The sequence below is a fragment of the Lutra lutra genome, chromosome 3 (assembly GCF_902655055.1).
Source record: "Lutra lutra chromosome 3, mLutLut1.2, whole genome shotgun sequence".
Taxonomy (NCBI): Eukaryota; Metazoa; Chordata; class Mammalia; order Carnivora; family Mustelidae; genus Lutra; species Lutra lutra.
Genome location: NC_062280.1, coordinates 141,230,272 through 141,248,975, shown reverse-complemented (window position 1 = coordinate 141,248,975; position 18,704 = coordinate 141,230,272). Strand labels below are relative to the sequence as shown.

The following is an 18,704-nucleotide window of genomic DNA, read 5'->3' as shown; positions in this document are numbered from 1 at the left end:
AGAGAGAGAGGAGGAAGCAGGCTCCCCGAGGAGAAGAGAGCCCGATGCGGGGCTCGATCCCAGGACCCTGGGATCACCACCCGAGCCGAAGGCAGAGGCTCTAACCCACTGAGCCACCCAGGTGCCCCGGTCTGGCTGATTTTTATAGCCACATACAGCAAGCGATTTCTTTTTCTTTTTAAAAAACAGTCCAAAAGGTTGAAGTGTGATGTGATCAGTTGTATTTGATATGGGCAGGAAAGAACAACCAAAATGTCTTAAAGCGTTCTTAAGAGAAAGTATTGAGCTAAATGGAATTTTGGAACTGAGCTGACCTGCTTTTAGCCTATGGCTGGTAGCTGGATGAGGCTTCTAGGAAGGGTATCCATGTATTTTCTTTCTTAAGCTTTCCAGGGATTAAGATGCTCTTGGAATCAAAGCTCCAGCTTCTGTAGGGTATCCTCTCCCTGCAACTAAGGCTGTTCGTCAGCCACCGACCACTCCCACTCCTCTCCAGTCCCCTCCAGGGCCCAGAACCAATCCCAATCTCAGGTAGAGGAACAGAAACAGCTCTGGAACTCAGTTACCCTAGAGGATGATCTGATCCTGAGTTTGTGCCTTGGCTTTAAAGTTGGGGATCTCTCTTTTTTCTGAGACTTGGTCTCCACCTCATTAGGGAAAATGGGCCCCAGTCTTGGCATCCCTGGCCTGAGTCTCTGTGCCCAAGCCCTTGGGCTCTCCAAGACTTGGGGCTTCTGGGACTCAGAGCCTCCAAAACCCAGGGCCTCTAAGACTCGGGCCTCCAAATCACAGGGCCTCTAGGACTCAGGGCCTCTAGATCTCAGGGCTTCCAGGATTCAGAGCTCCCAGGACTCAGGGCCTCTAGGACCAGGACTCAGGGCCTCTCGGACCAGGGCCTCCAGGACTCAGGGTCTCTAGGATCAGGCCTCGAGATTCAGGGCCTCCAGAACTCAGGGCCTCCAGGATTCAGGGCTTACCTATATTGACCCTCTCCTTGCACCATGGCATGGCTCTAAATGGTCTTGGAGCTTACAGACAAACTTCCCCATGAGTTCTGCCTTGCTCTCCAGTTGCTCAAGGAGTCCCTGTTGCTAGGGTCTGGTTTTGGTTCCCTCACACCCCTCAACTTCCTGCTGGGAATACCTGTTACCATCTTTTTTGATGACCTCTTGTCTGTGATCACACCTGCTAGATTCCATGCCCTGCCTATGATGAGGGACTTTCCTCAGCATCCATAGCTGACAGTGTCTCTGAATGCTTGCCACACCCTAGTCAGGGAGGAGGGCAGGCTGATCCCAACCCACCCGAGCTGCCATTCTTTTTTTTTTTTTTTTAAGATTTTATTTATTTATTTGACAGAGATCACAAGTAGGCAGAGAGGCAGGCAGAGAGGGGGAAGCAGGCTCCCCGCTGAGCAGAGAGCCCGATGCAGGATTTGATCCCAGGACCCCAGTATCATGACCCAAGCCAAAGGCAGAGGCTTTAACTCACTGAGCCACCCAGGCACCCCACCCCCACCCCCGCGGCCATTCTCATTGCAATTCACAAGTCCTGTTGGTCCTGAGACGGGAGCTGTGGTCTTCATGGTCAAAAAGTCTAAAGATTGATCATTTTTAGGTTCATTTCTACTTTTTTCAGATTCTTCTCTGGTCTGTTAGATAAGAGCTTTCCCTAAGATTCTATCAGAATCCTGGCTCCAAAGTTAGGGTCTTTAAGACTAGAATAGATTCTGTATGGTCATATGGATAAGACTCCATCCTTCCCCCACCCCCCCACCAAAAAAAAGCCATTTGTAATAAAACCCCTGGGAACATGGGAATTCCTCTGGCTGGGCATATACCAGTCTTATTTCTCATGCCTTGTCTCTTTGTCCCCAAGGCTCTGTTTGTTGACCCTGGTTCTAGTGCTCCGCCCTTCCAGACACATAATTGTGACATTGAATCCAACTCCAGGCTTGCTTCATGGACTTGGGTTGTGCTGCCTGTACCACCTCTAGCATTTTGGGTTTGATCCTTCTGTCCTAGCCCTGCCAACCAATAGAAATTTTAATTCCCTATAAGATGAGTTCAAACACTGTCTCCAAGTTCCTCATTTTGCTGTATTCCCTTTCCTCAGTTAGGCTTACAGAATTCCAGCCTCTGTGTGACCATCTTTCTGAACTGCTTCTCTACCTTGAGCTGTCTCCTAAGCTCTAAAGCATGCTCTCCTCATCCCAGCTAATGGCCTCACCATTCTCCCTATAACCCAAGCAAGAAACCTCAGACTTGCTGTTGAGACAGATCAAAAACAGAGAGCCATGATTCATGTCATCACAATGAAGGCCCTATGGTCCTCTCCGAAATAAGAGGTGGCCCTCAGCTCTGCATATGAGAATTCTCATCTTGTCAGTCTACTCCTAGGCCTAAAGAAATCAATTTACACAAGTCCAACTCACAGGGAAATAATTTTTAACCCAGAATTCTTGTTATTCTGGTTTGAATGTTTATAATGGGAAGTTCTATGTTCCCTTTATCATAACCTTCCAGCTCACGATTCAAAGTCCACCCTTCCAGAGAGGCCTGATGAAGCAGATGGGTTATTAGAAGGCTGCCTGATAGAAATGGACTGAAATCAAAAGAGTGGAGTTGTTTTGAGAGATTTTCATCATAAACTTGTCAGAAAAATCCAAGAGTTGTCAGTATTTCTGTACAGTATGCCCTTCTAGCAAACATGAAGAGGAGTCTACTTTTTACACTTCATACGAACATGAGAACTGAGGTCATCACCCTCATGGTCAGTGGAATGACAGATGTCGAAGCAAGATCATTCCTACATACATTCCTGAGGGTGGAAGAGCAAGGGGACATTTATCCAGTACCAAGTACTGTGTGAAGTGCTCTCTCTCTCTCCCTCTCTCTCTCATTTAATGGTTACAACAACCCCATGAAATCAATGTTATATATCCTTGTTGTGGGTTGAATTATATCTCCCCAAAAAGACAGATCCAAGTCCTAATCTCAGGTACCTGTGAATGTGACCTTATTTGGAAATAGGATCTTTGTAGATGGATTTAATTAAGATGAGGTCCTACTGGAGTAAGATGGGCCCTAAGCCAAAAGACCTGGGTTCTTGTAAGAAGAGGAGAAGACACAGAAACATAGAATATGTAGTAGGAAGATGATGTGAAGACACAGAAGAAAATACCATGAGAAAGTCAAGAGATTGGAGTGACACTTCCACAAGCCAAGGAAAGCCAAAGATTTCTGGTAGCCACTAGAAGCTAGAAAAGGCAAGGAAGATGTCTTCCCTAGAGGCTTCTAAGGGAGTATGGCCCAACTGACACCTGGATTTCAGATGTCTAGCCTCCAGAACTGTGAGAGAATACATTTCTGTTGTTTAATCCTCCAGGTTTGTGGTACTTTGTTAAGGCAGCCTTAGGAAATTAATACAATCTCCATTTTACAAATGAAGTAATGGATGCTCAGAAATGCTGGTTTGCCCAGAAGTTAATGCTTAGAACCCCCCAACTCCAAACACTTGAACACTTGCTGGTTGGACTGGTCCATTGGGTGGGGGTTCTCTTTCTCTTCTATCAAAAATTCCTGTTCCAGAAAAATTATATACTAACATCAGCATTTCCCTGTAAGTAAGATTATTTAGAACATTAGTTCTGTGGAGTATTAAAATATGTTAATGTGCACAAGAGTTCTTAGGATCAAAAAAAGGGAAGGTTACTGTGTGTAAATCAAGCTGTCTTTTTTCTGTCTTTCTTCAGGACCCCCATAGAGCCTTTAACGTGCATTATGAATCTCCAAGAGAAGAATACTAGATGTTACAATATTTCTCAAGCTGATTTAAACATGGAAGGCTTGTCTTTTACAGAGCATCCTATGGCATTCATATTCTGTGGGAGATACTTTGGGAAATGCTGAATTAAAGAAAAAAGCTTTTTTTTTTTTGTACAACATTTACATGTCAACCATGTTTTCTGAGTTATACCTTCACATAAGTGTCTGAAGGAGAATTGAAAAACATCCTTGCTGCATTAAAATATATTAACAAACCATCTCTTTGGGTAGGTTAGCTTAACTAATGTTTTACCATAACTCTTTTATTCTTTGGATCTTTATGTGGATTCTCAGAGTCAATGTCTTCTAGCCAAGGCCATTGGGAACATACCTGTTGTTGAACAAAGTTGGGTCTATTGACTTGTGTCAAGGCGGAATGCACATGAAGGGAAACTGGGGCATTTCAGAAAGAGGATGTTAGGAATTATAATAGGATTTATGCTTGCATTGGATACTTTGGGGGTAATATTCAGGGAAGCAGGACTTTTCAGGAATAAGTATGGTTAGTTCGTATAACAGACTCTGAAAAATAGGGACCCATACTGTCATACTCCGATAATGAAAACATGTCCCCTGATCCTCCTGTTCTTTTCTAGACATCCAGCAAGGTTCCCTATACCCATACCTTAAGTCTTAGGCTGCTATGTAATATTTATACAGGTGCAGTAGTAAGTGTTTACTCTAGTAGAAAATTCTCTTTGGCTAGTTAAGGAGAAAGTAAGGACTAGGTTATTATCTATGACAACTCTGCCTAACGAATTTACATTTAAACCTGGGCTTTGTCAAAGATAAACAAAGCCAGACGTTAGTTGAAGGAAGGACAGATTTTAATCAGTAATATACTCTTACAGTAGAGAAAAGAGCCCAACATTAACTGAACTCAACTTCATTTTTTAGAGGTGAGTGGATGTTTTTAAGGAAGAATGAAGGAATAGAGAGGGGGTAAACAGGCGTTCAGCAGAATCAGGGAAGTGAAAAATTACAAAAAATGGGAAGGGGAGGTTGGCTCACGTGAACTGCATCTGGGTTTGCTAACTGACACTTCTGAAGCTTAGGATGCTACCCTCCCTAAGGGAGGGAGACAGGAGCCCTATCTTCAGGTGTTGGCTGAAACAAACAATAAGTTCTTTCGATTGCCTTGAGTTTTTTCAGGCTCTATAAGAAGGGGAGGTTATGGCCATCCTAGAGATGTAGCCCTAAACTGTTAAAAAAAACTCTTAGTCCTTTATTTTTAAAAAAGATTTTATTTACTTATTTGACAGAGAGATAGAGAGAGAGCACAAGTAGGCAGAGAGGCAGGCAGAGGGAAAGGGAGAAGCAGGCTCTCCACTGAGCAGGGAGCCCAATGCAGGGCTCGATCCCAGGACTCTGAGATGGTGACCTGAGCCAAAGGCAGCCACTTAACCGACTGAGCCACCCAGGCGCCCCTCTTAGTCCTTCATTAAGGAGGGCATGTGATGTAATGAGCGCTGGGTATAAAACTGAAGAATCACAGGTCTGTACCTCTGAAATCAATAATATACTGTATGTTAATTGAATTTAAATAAAAAATATTTTTTAAAAAAGAAAGAGTGTGGCAAACATAGGTTGAGAAATCCTCATAAACTGTATGAACAGTTGTTGCATATTTATGTGGTTAGGCTAGGCCGTCTACCCCTTCAGAAATGTTTTCTCCTCCGTCCTACCACTAATTCTTTTTTTTTTTTTAAAGATTTTATTTATTTATTTGACAGACAGAGATCACAAGTAGGCAGAGAGGCAGGCAGAGAGAAAGAGGAGGAAGCAGGCTCCCTGCAGAGCAGAGAGCCCGATGTGGGGCTCAATCCTAGGACCCTGGGACCATGACCTGAGCCGAAGGCAGAGGCTTTAATCCACTGAGCCACCCAGGCGCCCCCTTACCACTAATTCTTATGAGGCAAAGTTTTCTGGCTTAGAGTCATGTTACATCCTTACTGTTGACACAAGCAAATATTTTTTCGTATTGTAGTAGAAAATCTATCAAATGGGAAAACGATTGTGACATTTTATTTATAGGAAAATTGTTTATAGACGACAAAACAGCATTTACAACCTACTATCATTTTTGTAATTTAAAAAAATGTTAACACAGAAAAAACCAAAACCAAAAAACTGTTAGTCCTTTATTCAAGTGGGAAGCCTAGCAAGAAGAGGGCTCCGAGGAGCCTGGCTAGCATTTGATCAAGGAGCGAGTCTTTGTCAGGTTCCAGAGCAGAAGTTGTATACTTTAAATACATAATGCTCTTGCCAGGGTCAGAAACAAGTTATGAGTGATTCTTTCCGATTGCATTATTCCAACTCTGGTGGTTGGTTGCTCATTGTGCACACCGGGCAGTCTGTTATCTCTCCTGAGAGAGACTTCTCTCAATTAGTGTGTGCCTGACTCTCTCAAATGTCTCTATGTAACTTTTTAGGGAAACGTAATTTCTGGAGGGGTGGTAATTTTAAACATCTGATGTCCTCTAATGATGATAGTGAATACACAGGGTGAGTTAGTGTGTGGCAGGTGGGTATAAGCTCGATGTCTCCCTAGGAAGTAGACAAGTGGTAACCGGGAATTTAAGATTCATTTCTCACAATAAGAATGAGACTTTTTTCTTTATTTGAGTATCTGTGGTGGAGAGTCATTGGAGGTGGACAGATGCCTTCAGTGGAGTCAAACAGGTCCTGCAAAGCAGGCTGGAAGGTTGTTGAAGAAAATAATGATTTCTACCAGGTTAGACTCAATCTTTGTTCCCACTCCCAAAGGGTTAGGTTTTGCTGATAGGGTTGTAAGGACTTCGGCAGAAGCATTTTGTTGATATGGGGTCAATATATAATTTTGATAAGACTGAAATTAGGGTTAATTATGTGAGGAGAAACTTAACTATCAGAAGGGATAGAGAGAAGAAAATTTACATCTTGAAGTATTTTTCATTTGTTTTTTGGTTGGTTTTATTTATTAAGTTTTGTCAGTAATCTGTTAAATTCAGAACAGTAGCTATGATCTAAGAAAAAAACAACCCAGAGGGGTGCCTGGGTGGGTTAGTTAGTTAAGTGTCCCTAACTCTTGAACTCAGGTCCTGGTCTCAGGGTTGTGAATTTAAGCCCCACATTGGGCTCCATGCTGGATGTGAAGTCTACTTAAAAAAAAAAAAAAAAAAAAAGAAAAAAAGAAGTAGGAGGGGTGGGGTAGGAGGAGGGGGAAGGGTTTATAAATTAAGTAAACAAATTAAGCAATTACAAACAAATTAGGAGGAGTTTGTAATCTGAGTTTGTAAACTCAGGTAATTTGTGGGTTCTAGGGGGGCTGACCTCATTGCTTGCAATCAAGCCAGTGGAAATACTTCAATCATGAGAAGGTTGAGGGTGTTAGAATGCCATTCGTTCTTGTTACTTCCCCTGTTGTCTATGGATGAGGACAGTGACGTTACTAAGTAAAAGTTAAAGCTTTATGGTTCTTTGATGATTCTATCAGTGAAATGTATGTCTCTTACAGAAGAGACAAGTTGGGATTCCCAAATTAAGCAATTTTTTTTCTACAGAGCTCTGTAGCAAAGAAAAGCCTTGACACACTCTGAGAATGAACAATAACCAGAACACATTCATAGACTTTCTGGAGATGTTCAAAGGAGCCTTGGGACTGTGGATGTCCATGTTCTACCTTTACAGACTTGCTAGAATTGTGTTGATGGCAGATGGGGCGTACATGGGAGCATCCTTAGTGATAGCCTTCAAATTACCCTGCCAGTGTTGGTTTAATACCATCACCAGTTTATCTCTGCTATTACAGGTAATATCATGAAGCAGCCTTGCTAAACTCTACTTTTATTATGGCTGTATCTTTGGGTAATAGCAAAGCATCTCAGGGTTCTTTGATCCATTGTTTACTTTTGATCCATTGTTTACTTTGATCCTTTTTTTTTTTTTTTTGCATTTTCTAAAACTTTATTGCCGACTCTTAAAGATGGCTGAATTTTAAAGCAGTAATTAAGAAAACAATTAAGAACCTATGGGGCATTATGCTAAGTAAAATAATTCAGACAGAGAAAAAACAAATACCATGTGATTTCACTTATATATGGAATCTGAGAAACAAATGAACAAACAAAATAAAACTCATAGAGAGAGACCGGATTGGGGGCTGCCAGAGGAGGGGGGTGGGAGTAGGAGACATGGATGAAGGACATCCAGAGGTACAAACTTCTGATTATTAAAATAAGTCAGGGAGATATACAGTGTGGTACCTATAGTCAATAACATTTCCTGCATATTTGAAAGTTGCTAAGAAAGTAGATCTTGGAAGTTCTTATCACAAGAGAAAAAAAATCTGTTAATTATGTGTGGTGGTGGATGGTAACTAGACTCATTTTGGTGATCCTTTCCCAAAGTCATGTTGTACACTTGAAATTAACATAATGTTATATGTCAGTTATGCTTTAATAATCTTTAATAGAAATCTCTATTTCTAAGGTATTTTGAATTCATGAATGAATCCAAAATCATATTCTATGTATCAGTATAAATATTTGTTCTTTTATCCATTTGTCAGCAAGTGTGGGTAAAGGCAAATAACTTAACCATCTGAATATTTTAGTTCAAGGTAAAGCTTATATTTCAAGGATAAAGTCACATCACCAATAGCATAGCCTGTTTGACAATTTTATTTTTCTTTCTAAGTATGAGCCAACCAACCAACAAAATTAAATCAGGGATATGCAAGGGAGAATCTAGAAGGTCCATGCAAGGTATGGACATCTCGGTTACTAAGATAACCAATCATGGGCTTTTATATACATATATATACATATATATGAGTATATATATGTGTGTGTGTGCTGTATGTGTGTATATATATATATACACATACATATATAGATGAGGAAAGGAGGGTAGCTTGGTTTAATGTTACAGCAATGGATGGTGATATTTTAAGGGAAACCAACAAAATTGTGTAGGAGGTTATGTGATTGGCTGAAGAGTCCCAAGTCATTTCTATCAATAGGAAGTTCTGTACAACAGGGAAACTATTTGTTTATTTTAAGTAATCCCTATACCCAATGTGGGGCTTGAACTCAGGACCCAGAGATCAAGAGTTCCATTCCCAGCCTACTGAGCCAACCAGGTGCCCCCAACAGGGAGATTATTAAGTTTAGTGGAGATCATAAAACTAAGTGGCAAAGTTGACTTAAGGCCTCTAGAAGCCTTGCTGGAGCTCCTGGAGCTCTTAAACAATATGGTTACATAGTGGCTGCTAGTTAAAACATTAAATTCTTATGATTTGTCCCAAAGAATGTCATAAAATAAGTTTTTAAAAACGATTCGTGGTCACTACCCCTTTTAGTTAAATACAAATTTATATGTTTAATTTTAAATTTTAAACAACTTAATGAAAATGGTGGAATCTTGCTTAATTCATAAATCCCATGGAGGAAATTCAGTTTAGCCAATGGAAAAATCAACCCTGGCCTTGTTCAAATCAAAATATTGTGCTGACACTAGTTGTCATATACTAAATTAATTTTTTAAAGACTCTGAAACATGCCAAAATTGGTATCTTCTTTTAACTTGGATGTAATGCCTTTTCTTTTTTTCCTTACAACTGCAATAATAAAAGCTATTAATGTAAATACACGTTTAGTGTCCGCAAAATGAAATATATCTTAATAAAATTGTCTTCTTTTATTTCAGACATTTCGCCTGTTTATCTAGACCGTATGTTCCTAGAAATGTGCACAAAAAGAGTGAGGGGCTCGTGATCAGGTAATCATTCATTTCCTAAGAGAGGAAAAAAAGAGAGAGAGGAATTGAAAGAAGAAAAAAAAGGCAATGAATCATGGAACACTTCATCAAAAACTAATGATGTACTGTATGGTGGCTAACATAATTTTAAAAAAAAGAAGAACACTTTAGATGAATATGACATTAACACTAAAAAATACAATTTTTACATGAATTATATTGAACGAGAGTTGAATGCATGAAATAAATCCTGCTTGGTTGTGGTGCATAATTCTTTTTGTAATATGGCTAAACTTTTTTGCTAATATTTTGGTAAGAGATATTGTGTCGGTATTCATAAGAAATATTGATTTGTAGTCTTTTGTTTTATACTGTGTCTGGTTTTGATATCAAGGTAATAGTAGCTTCATAAAATAAATTGAGAAGTGTATCCTCCTCTCCCATTTTCTGGAAGAGATTTTATGGAATTGGTGTTAATTCTTATTTAAGTAAGGTAGAATTTGGTAGAATTCTCCAATGATACCACCTGGACTTGGAGATTCCTTTTGAGAGTGTAAATTGTAATTTTCTCAGTAGTTCTAATTATCATTTTATATTTGGTGAGTTGAAGTAGGTTGTTTTTTTTTTTAAGGAATTAGTCCATTTCACCTAAGTTATCAAATTTATGCATGTAGAGGTATTCATAGTATTCCCTTATACTTCTGATGTTTGTAGTGTCTATAATTATGTCCCCTGTTTCATTCTTGATAATGGCAATTTATGTCTGCTCTATTTTTACCTTTGTCTATCTTGCTATAAGTTTGTTGATTGTAATTATCTTTTCCAAGAACAAGTTGTTTCTTTCATTGATTTTTCTCTATTTTTTTCTGTTTTTAATTTCCTTGATTTCTGCTTTTACCTTTATTATTTCCCTCATTTTGCTTGCTTTGGGCTTATTTCACTTTTTTTTTTTTTTTTTAAGTAGGCTCCATGCTCAGCTTGGAGCCCCATGCAGGGCTTGAATTCATGACCCTGAGATTAAGACCTGAGCTGAGATTAAGAGTTGGACACCTAAACAACCGAGCCACCAAGGTTCCCTGAGTTTATTCCACTTTTAAAGGGGTTTGGTTTCTTTTTACCTTCTTGAGATGGTAGCCTAGATGACTGATTTAAAACTTTTTCTGTGGTCCTGAATGCATTTAGTGTTATACAGTTTTCTGTTAGCTTTGCTTTGGCTATACTCCACAAATTTTGATATGGTGCATTTTCATTTTTATTTAGTTCAGTAGATTATTGGTTTCCCTTGAGACTTCCTCTTTGACCCATGGAGTATTTATTTATTTATTTATTTAATTTTTAAAAAAGATTTTATTTATTTATTTGACAGACAGAGATCACAAGTAGGCAGAGAGGCAGGCAGAGAGAGAGAGGGAGGAGGAAGCAGGCTCCCTGCGGAGCAGAGAGCCCAATGTGGGGCTCGATCCCAGGACCCTGGGACCATGACCTGAGCCGAAGGCAGAGCCTTTAACCCACTGAGCCACCCAGGCGCCCCCCATGGAGTATTTAGAAGTGTGTTGTTAGTTTCCAAAAATTTGGGGATTTTCTATATTTCTGCTATTGATTTCTAGTTTGATTCCATAGTAGTTATAGAGCACACTCTGTATGATTTCAATTCTTTTAAATCTGTTGAGGTTTGTTTTATGGCCAAGGATGTGGTTTATTTGGGTATATGTTCTGTGGGCACTTGAAAAAATATGTTTTCTGCTGTTGCTGAATAGAGTATTTTATAAATGACAGTTGGTTCCTGTTGGTTGATGTTGTATTTGAGGTGTTCCATATTCTTGCTGAGTTTTTGCCTATTTGCTCTATCTGTTATTGAGACAGGGTTTTGAAATTACCAACTATAACAGTGGACTTGTGTATTTCTCCTTTCAATTCTATCAGTTTTCCTTCACATAGTTTACAAGTCTGTTGTTTGGTGCATACACATTTTGAACTGGTATGTCTTTTTGGCAGATAAACTCTTTTATTATAATATAAATGTCCCTCTCCCAGAATTTTCTCTGTTCTGAAGTTTACATTATCTGATATTAAGAGCCAACCCTTATTTCCTTTGATTAATGTTTGCATGACACGTGTTTTTCATCCTTTTACTTTCAACCTGCCAATACTATAATTTGAAGTGAATTTCTTATATAAGCATATAATTTATATATATATATATAAAATCTGTATTTTAATTGGCATCTTTAGACTATTTATGTTTAATGTAATTATTTTTTTGTTAGAGATAAGTCTGCCATTTTATTGTATTTTTCTATTTGCATTATTTATTTTCTTTTTCCTATCTTCCTGGTGATTATTTGAACACTTTTCAGAATTCCGTTTTGATTTAGCTCTTGTGTATTTGAGCATATCTCTTTGTATAGCTTTTATTATTATTATTATTTTTAAATTTCTTTTCAGCGTAACAATATTCATTGTTTTTTGCACCACACCCAGTGCTCCATGCAATAGTGCCCTCTCCAATACCCACCACCTGGTTCCCCCAACCTCCCAACGCCTGCCCCTTCAAAACCCTCCGGTTGTTTTTCAGAGTCCATAGTCTCTCATGGTTCATCTTCCCCTCCAATTTCCCTCAGCTCCCTTCTCCTCTCCATCTCCCCTTGTCCTCCATGCTATTTGTTATGCTCCACAAATAAGTGAAACCATATGATAATTGACTCTCTCTGCTTGATTTATTTCACTCAGCATAATCTCTTCCAGTCCCGTCCATGTTGCTACAAAAGTTGGGTATTCATCCTTTCTGATGGAGGCATAATACTCCATAGTGTATACGGACCACATCTTCCTTATCCATTCGTCTGTTGAAGAGCATCTTGGATCTTTCCACAGTTTGGCGACCGTGGCCATTGGTGCTATAAACATTGGGGTACAGATGGCCCTTCTTTTCACTACATCTGTATCTTTGGGGTAAATACCCAGTAGTGCAATTGCAGGGTCATAGGGAAGCTCTATTTTTAATTTCTTGAGGAATCTCCACACTGTTCTCCAAAGTGGCTGCACCAACTTGCATTCCCACCAACAGTGTAAGAGGGTTCCCCTTTCTCCACATCCCCTCCAACACATGTTGTTTCCTGTCTTGCTAATTTTGGCCATTCTAAGTGGTGTAAGGTGGTATCTCAATATGGTTTTAATTTGAATCTCCCTGATGGCTAGTGATGATGAACATTTTTTCATGTGTCTGATAGCCATTTGTATGTCTTTTTTTTTTATAAAGATTTTATTTATTTGACAGAGAGAGAGAGAACACAAGCAGGCAGAGAGGCAGGCAGAGAGAGAGGAGGAAGCAGGCTCCCTGCTGAGCAGAGAGCCCGATGCGGGACTCGATCCCAGGACTCCGAGATCATGACCTGAGCCGAAGGCAGCGGCTTAACCCACTGAGCCACCCAGGCGCCCCATCCATTTGTATGTCTTCATTGGAGAAGTGTCTGTTCATATCTTCTGCCCATTTTTTTTATATGATTGTCTGTTTTGTGTGTGTTGAGTTTGAGGAGTTCTTTATAGATCCTGGATATCAACCTTTTGTCTGTACTGTCATTTGCAAATATCTTCTCCCATTCCATGGGTTGCCTCTTTGTTTTGTTGACTGTTTCCTTTGCTGTGCAGAAGCTTTTGATTTTGATGAAGTCCCAAAAGTTCATTTTTGCTTTTGTTTCCTTTGCCTTTGGAGACGTATCTTGAAAAAAAGTTGCTGTGGCTGATATCGAAGAGGTTATTGCCTATATTCTCCTCTAGGATTCTGATGGATTCCTGTCTCACGTTGAGGTTTTTTATCCATTTTGAGTTTATCTTTGTGTATGGTGTAAGAGAATGGTCGAGTTTCATTCTTCTACATATAGCCGTCCAGTTTTCCCAGCACCATTTATTGAAGAGACTGTCTTTTTCCACTGTATATTTTTTCCTGTTTTGTCGAAGATTATTTGACCATAGAGTTGAGGGTCCATATCTGGGCTCTCTACTCTGTTCCACTGGTCTATGTGTCTGTTTTTATGCCAGTACCATGCTGTCTTGGTGATCACAGCGTTGTAGTAAAGCTTGAAATCAGGTAACGTGATGCCGCCAGTTTTATTTTTGTTTTCGACACTTCCTTAGCAATTTGGAGTCTCTTCTGATAATGGATGCTCTAGATGTTACATTATATATATGTCACTAACCACAGTCTATTGACATCATCATTTTACCAACTCAAGCAAAGTGTGGAAAACTTACCTCTTTCGTGTCCCTTTACCCTCTCTGAATTACAATAAATTATCTTTAAAAATTCCCCTACATCATATCAAATCCCATCAATGTTAGAGTTTTTGTTTCAATCATTAAACATAACTTAGACTCAAAAAGAGAAGAAAATCTCTTGTACTTATATATTTTTGCTTTTCATGTCTTACCTTTTTTTTATGTTCTTAGGTTCTTTCTTTTATTGTTTCCTTTCTTTCTAGAGCACTTCTTTTAGCCATTCATTTAGGGTAGGTCTGCTGGCAACAAATTCTCTTAGTTTTCCATCATCTCAGAATGTCTTGACTTCTCCTTGAAGGGTATTTTTGCAGCATATAGAACTCTGGGGTTGGTAGAGTTTTCTTTTAGCACTTGAAAATTTGTGCCATTTCCCTTTGTCTTCCATACATTCTGATGAGCCATCTGCTCTCTGGTAGATTTAGCTGCAGTATTAGCATAGGCACTGGGCCAAAGGTCTCCCAAATTTGAAGCTTTGGCTTTAACCAAATAAATTAATGTTTGTTTTGCATTCTAGAAATTTACCGTGACATATAATGGAGCATACAGTAAAGAATTTTCAGATATTTTTTGACTCAAGTAGCAAAGAAAAGCTAGTATTTCTCTGTTCCATTAAAATCTGAAAAGCTGTAAGTAGTGAGCAAGAAGTAACTTTTTGTGTGTGTGTTTTTTTATAGGATGAAGAGAAAACTTATGTCCTTGCCTCCATCCACCTCCATACCAGAAATGGAATCCAATGGCACCTTCACCAGTAACAACAGCAATGAGAACTGTACAATTGAAAACTTCAAAAAGGATTTTTACCCTACCGTGTACCTGATAATATTTATCTGGGGAACCTTGGGAAATGGCTTTTCCATATACGTTTTCCTGCAGTCTTATAAGAAGTCCACGTCTGTGAATGTTTTCATGCTAAACCTGGCCATTTCAGATTTCTTATTCACAAGTACACTACCCTTCAGAGCTGACTATTACCTCAGAGGCTCCAATTGGATATTTGGGGACCTGGCCTGCAGGATTATGTCTTACTCTATGTATGTCAACATGTACAGCAGCATTTATTTCCTGACTGTGCTGAGCATCGTGCGTTTCCTGGCAACCGTTCACCCCTTCCGGCGCCTCCATGTCACCAGCACCAGGAGTGCCTGGACTCTGTGTGGGATCATATGGTTCCTTATCATGGCTTCCTCAGTAGTGCTTCTGAACCATGGCTCTGAGCGGAATGGCAGTGTCACATTATGCTTAGAGCTGAATATGCGTAAAATTTTTAAACTGCAGACCATGAACTACATTGCCTTGGTGATGGGCTTCGTGCTGCCATTCTGCATGCTCAACATTTGTTACCTGCTGATCATTCGAGCTCTGTTAAAGGTGAAGATCCCAGAACTGGGTGTGCGGGTTTCTCACAAGAAGGCTCTTACCACCATCATCATTGCCTTGATCATCTTCCTCCTGTGTTTCCTGCCCTATCATGTACTGAGAACCCTCCACCTGCTTGAGTGGGAAGTGGGTGTATGCAGAGACAAGCTGCATAAAGCTGTGGTCATCACACTGGCCTTGGCAGCAGCCAACACCTGCCTCAATCCTTTGCTCTATTACTTTGCTGGGGAAAATTTTAAGGACAGGCTAAGGGCTACACTCAGAAAAGATCACCTACATAAGACAAAGTGCAGCATCCCTGTCTGCATCTGGTTGAAAAAGGAAACACAAGTTTAAGGGTTTTGTAGGTAAGGCCTGTTCTTGTATCCTTGTGCTCACCTTCATTCACACATAGTCTCAAATGACCATATATTTACACCATTTCCAACAAAGGTCAATCAAGTCTTACTTCACACATTTTATTAGGTGTGTTTTCAGTGGTGGAGTCTAGATGAGAAATGTAGCAGGCAAAATCTCTACTAGTCTTGCAACCTAAAATGTCAGATTGGGAAAGAAGTGCTTAGCATATTGTGTGCTTCTTTTCGTCAGATTCTGTACCAGATCTTGGTCCCATCAGGCATTCTAGATTAAGGTTAAGACAATCTCAACTTCTCCAGCTTCTCCAGCCCCTCTTACATCTTCAGTTCTTTAAGATAGCCAGTTAACAAAGCTAAAGGAGGTTCCAGAGCAGATAAGAAAAGCATCCTAGGAATTCACTGAAAAGACTTTGTGAAGAAGGTTGCTCTTCAACAGGTCCCAAATAAGAACAGTGAGAGAGAAAGGGAGAGGAGGACTGGGGCAAGAAAGGGCTGGTGAAAGGTAGGGAGAAGGAGATATTTCATTTTGTACTGAGATAGAGGCTCTAGCACACTGAAGGCAAGAAAGTTCTCTTTGCCTCTCTCTTGCCAGGAGGCTAGAAAGGATAGGAAGAGTAGGAGGAAGAACTAGGCCATTGCCTAGGATTAGAGGGATTATGGGTGAAAATACAGAGAAGAGGGAGTCAGTTTTACTCTTGGGATTTGGGTTTGGACTGACTTCACTTCAGTTCTCAGTCTTGCACATTAATCCAATGGGATGGGAGCCAGAACAGAGGAGGTTGCTCTAAGCGTTTGTGTGGGCACTGAGAGAGAGTGTGGGGTAGAGGATAAGTTGCAAAGGTTGTTGTACCCCTGAAATTCTACTAATATTTTGGCAAAACATGAATACGGTGGCTTTCCTTTTGAGGGAGTATAGAAAAGAACTGGATATTGGAAAGGGGTTCTTTTGTCCACTGAAACAAACCTAGGGAGACTACCAACTGCTACCTCCCAGACCATTGTACCATGAACAATTGAATGCCCTCTCCATGCTGGGCAGGTGCCAGACATTTCGCATTCAGCAACCCCATTTAACCCTCACACCAAAGCCTTGTGTTTCTACTTCACGAATGAAAAAACTGAAGCTCAGAGAAATTAAGAAGCTTGTTCAAGTTCACACAGCTTGTAAGTGTTTAAAAAATATCTGTGGAGAAGAGATAGCTGGGTGTTTACTCTGCTGATTTCCCTACAAAACTCCAGGAAGATTGGTTGAAGGTCTGAATAAAAGTTCTCTTTCCCCATCAGGCACCTACCCCTTCTCATTTTCACAAGATACTCTCTTTGGAGTTACTGACCTCAGGTAGAGTAGAGTGTGGGAGGGAGGTGGTGGGCTCAAGCTAGGGAGAAAGGAAATGTCTTCATAGTAAACAGGAGCCCCAGGGGGGCTATCAGAATGCTGACAGACTCATATCCCATCAAAACAGGTGCCTGTAGGATCCCACTGTGGGGAAACTGTCCAACCCAAGAAAAATACTAACAAATACAGACTGTTGAGGATTTCCTAACACAAAAGCCAGAATCTCCCTTATTACCTACCCGACAGGGAAGCCCACACTGCAAATAATCCCTCACATTCAGAGAGCACCTAGTCAGCCTGTTAGAGCCTCACTCTTAATTATGAATAGTCAATGACCACTGCACTTGGGGGCCAGCAAGGCCAGGGGGTGGGGACATGGGGCACAAAGGCCCAAACATGAAAAACACCTACAAATAAATGAGAGGGTAGATAGAGACATTTTTAGTATGGAAGGTCTCAACACTCTTTATCACCCTTGCACTTTTTATTAGAAACCCGCTGGAGGATGTGTTCCTCCAAAATAAGTGATTAAGCCAAGATAGGGGAAAACATGGGATCTAGGAAACAAAGAATCCAACATAGGAGAAAGGTGAAGAAAATAAGATGTTGGTGATAGCAGAAAAGAAAAAAGAAACTAATTGATTTGCACTCATTGGAGGGATTTATATTTTTCTTGAAGAACTTGGGATGAACTAATGAAAATACATAGAAAAATAAACAAGGGAAAAGACACTGTGATCCTTGAATGCTAGCAGAAAGAAACAGTTGTTTAAGAACAGAAATATAATCATAATACACTATGTGGCTCAGCTGTAAATAATGTTTACACAGAGAATAATGTAAATAACAAAATACTGTGATACAACTTTTTTAAGAAATGAGAGGGTATGTATGCGGGGGGAGAGGTGTAAGATCTAGATCTCCATCTTCTGTCACAGAAAATGCATAATAACTAAAGCTAGGGAATGACAAAAGCTGTAGAAAAATGTTATTTAGCAACAGGAGCTATAGTCCAGAAGAAGCAATGAAAAGGAGAGACAGGGATGGCCTCTAGGGAGTTTGGGGTAGAACAATAGGGTGGAGATTTCTATTTTCCTGTTAAGAACTTTTCAGCCATCTAACTTGTAAATATGTATTGTTGAAATAAAAATTAAGTTTAAATTAAACTTTAAAAGTCAAATGGATTCTGTGGGTTTTGTTTGTTCGTTTTCAAAGAAATGAGACAGAAAATAAAGGTCGCCAGAAATGGGCACTGAACACTGACAGGAGAAAGGAAAGCAGGAAATGACTAGACTTGGACTTGGGCCTCTGAAGGAGACCCACCCAGCCCTGCCATGGGAGGGGAGACCCCTCTTGGGATGGCTGGAATCACTTCCTAGGATCAGAGATTATTTAGTATATCCGGATATTTTTTAGAGACAAGCAGCAGAAAACCCAACTCTGAGTGGCTTAAACAATCACTATCTCACATAACTTAACATCCAGAGAGAAGTTGGACTTCAGGCACTATAGAGCAGGGGCTTCTGTGAGCCTTCTTCTCCAGGCATCAGCCCTGTCTGATGGCTGAATCCCCTCATGGGAACAAGCTGATTGCAAGCAGACTGAGGCTACATGCTTCCTTTCTTATATCCAGGAGAAGAAACAGGGTATCTCCTGTTCCAGACATTTAACCAAAGTCATTGGGCTTCCTTTTGATCAGAACACTCAGATTACACCCCAGCTCCTAAATTAGACCACGGAAGGATTTCTCAGATGCAGCAAGGATGGTCAACGTCTACACCTGCAGGAGGGTTA

The 18,704-nt window shown here is 40.2% G+C and overlaps 1 protein-coding gene across 10 annotated transcripts in view; it reads left to right on the top strand.

The window, feature by feature from the left end:
- Positions 1 to 18,071, top strand: part of CYSLTR2 (cysteinyl leukotriene receptor 2) — a 43,411-nt gene extending 25,340 nt beyond the window's left edge. For 6 of the 10 annotated variants that reach the window (XM_047723401.1, XM_047723399.1, XM_047723400.1 and 3 more), the window contains 2 exons: positions 9,516 to 9,587; positions 14,516 to 18,071. In XM_047723401.1, coding sequence (XP_047579357.1) covers positions 9,516 to 9,587; positions 14,516 to 15,554 — 1,111 coding nt within the window. In that variant the 3' untranslated portion in view covers positions 15,555 to 18,071. Of the gene's footprint in view, positions 1 to 3,754; positions 4,055 to 7,476; positions 7,618 to 9,515; positions 9,588 to 14,515 lie in introns of those variants that run through there. The other 4 variants (XM_047723404.1, XM_047723405.1, XM_047723406.1 and 1 more) reach the window with 4 other exon arrangements.
- Positions 18,072 to 18,704: the final 633 nt, after the last annotated feature.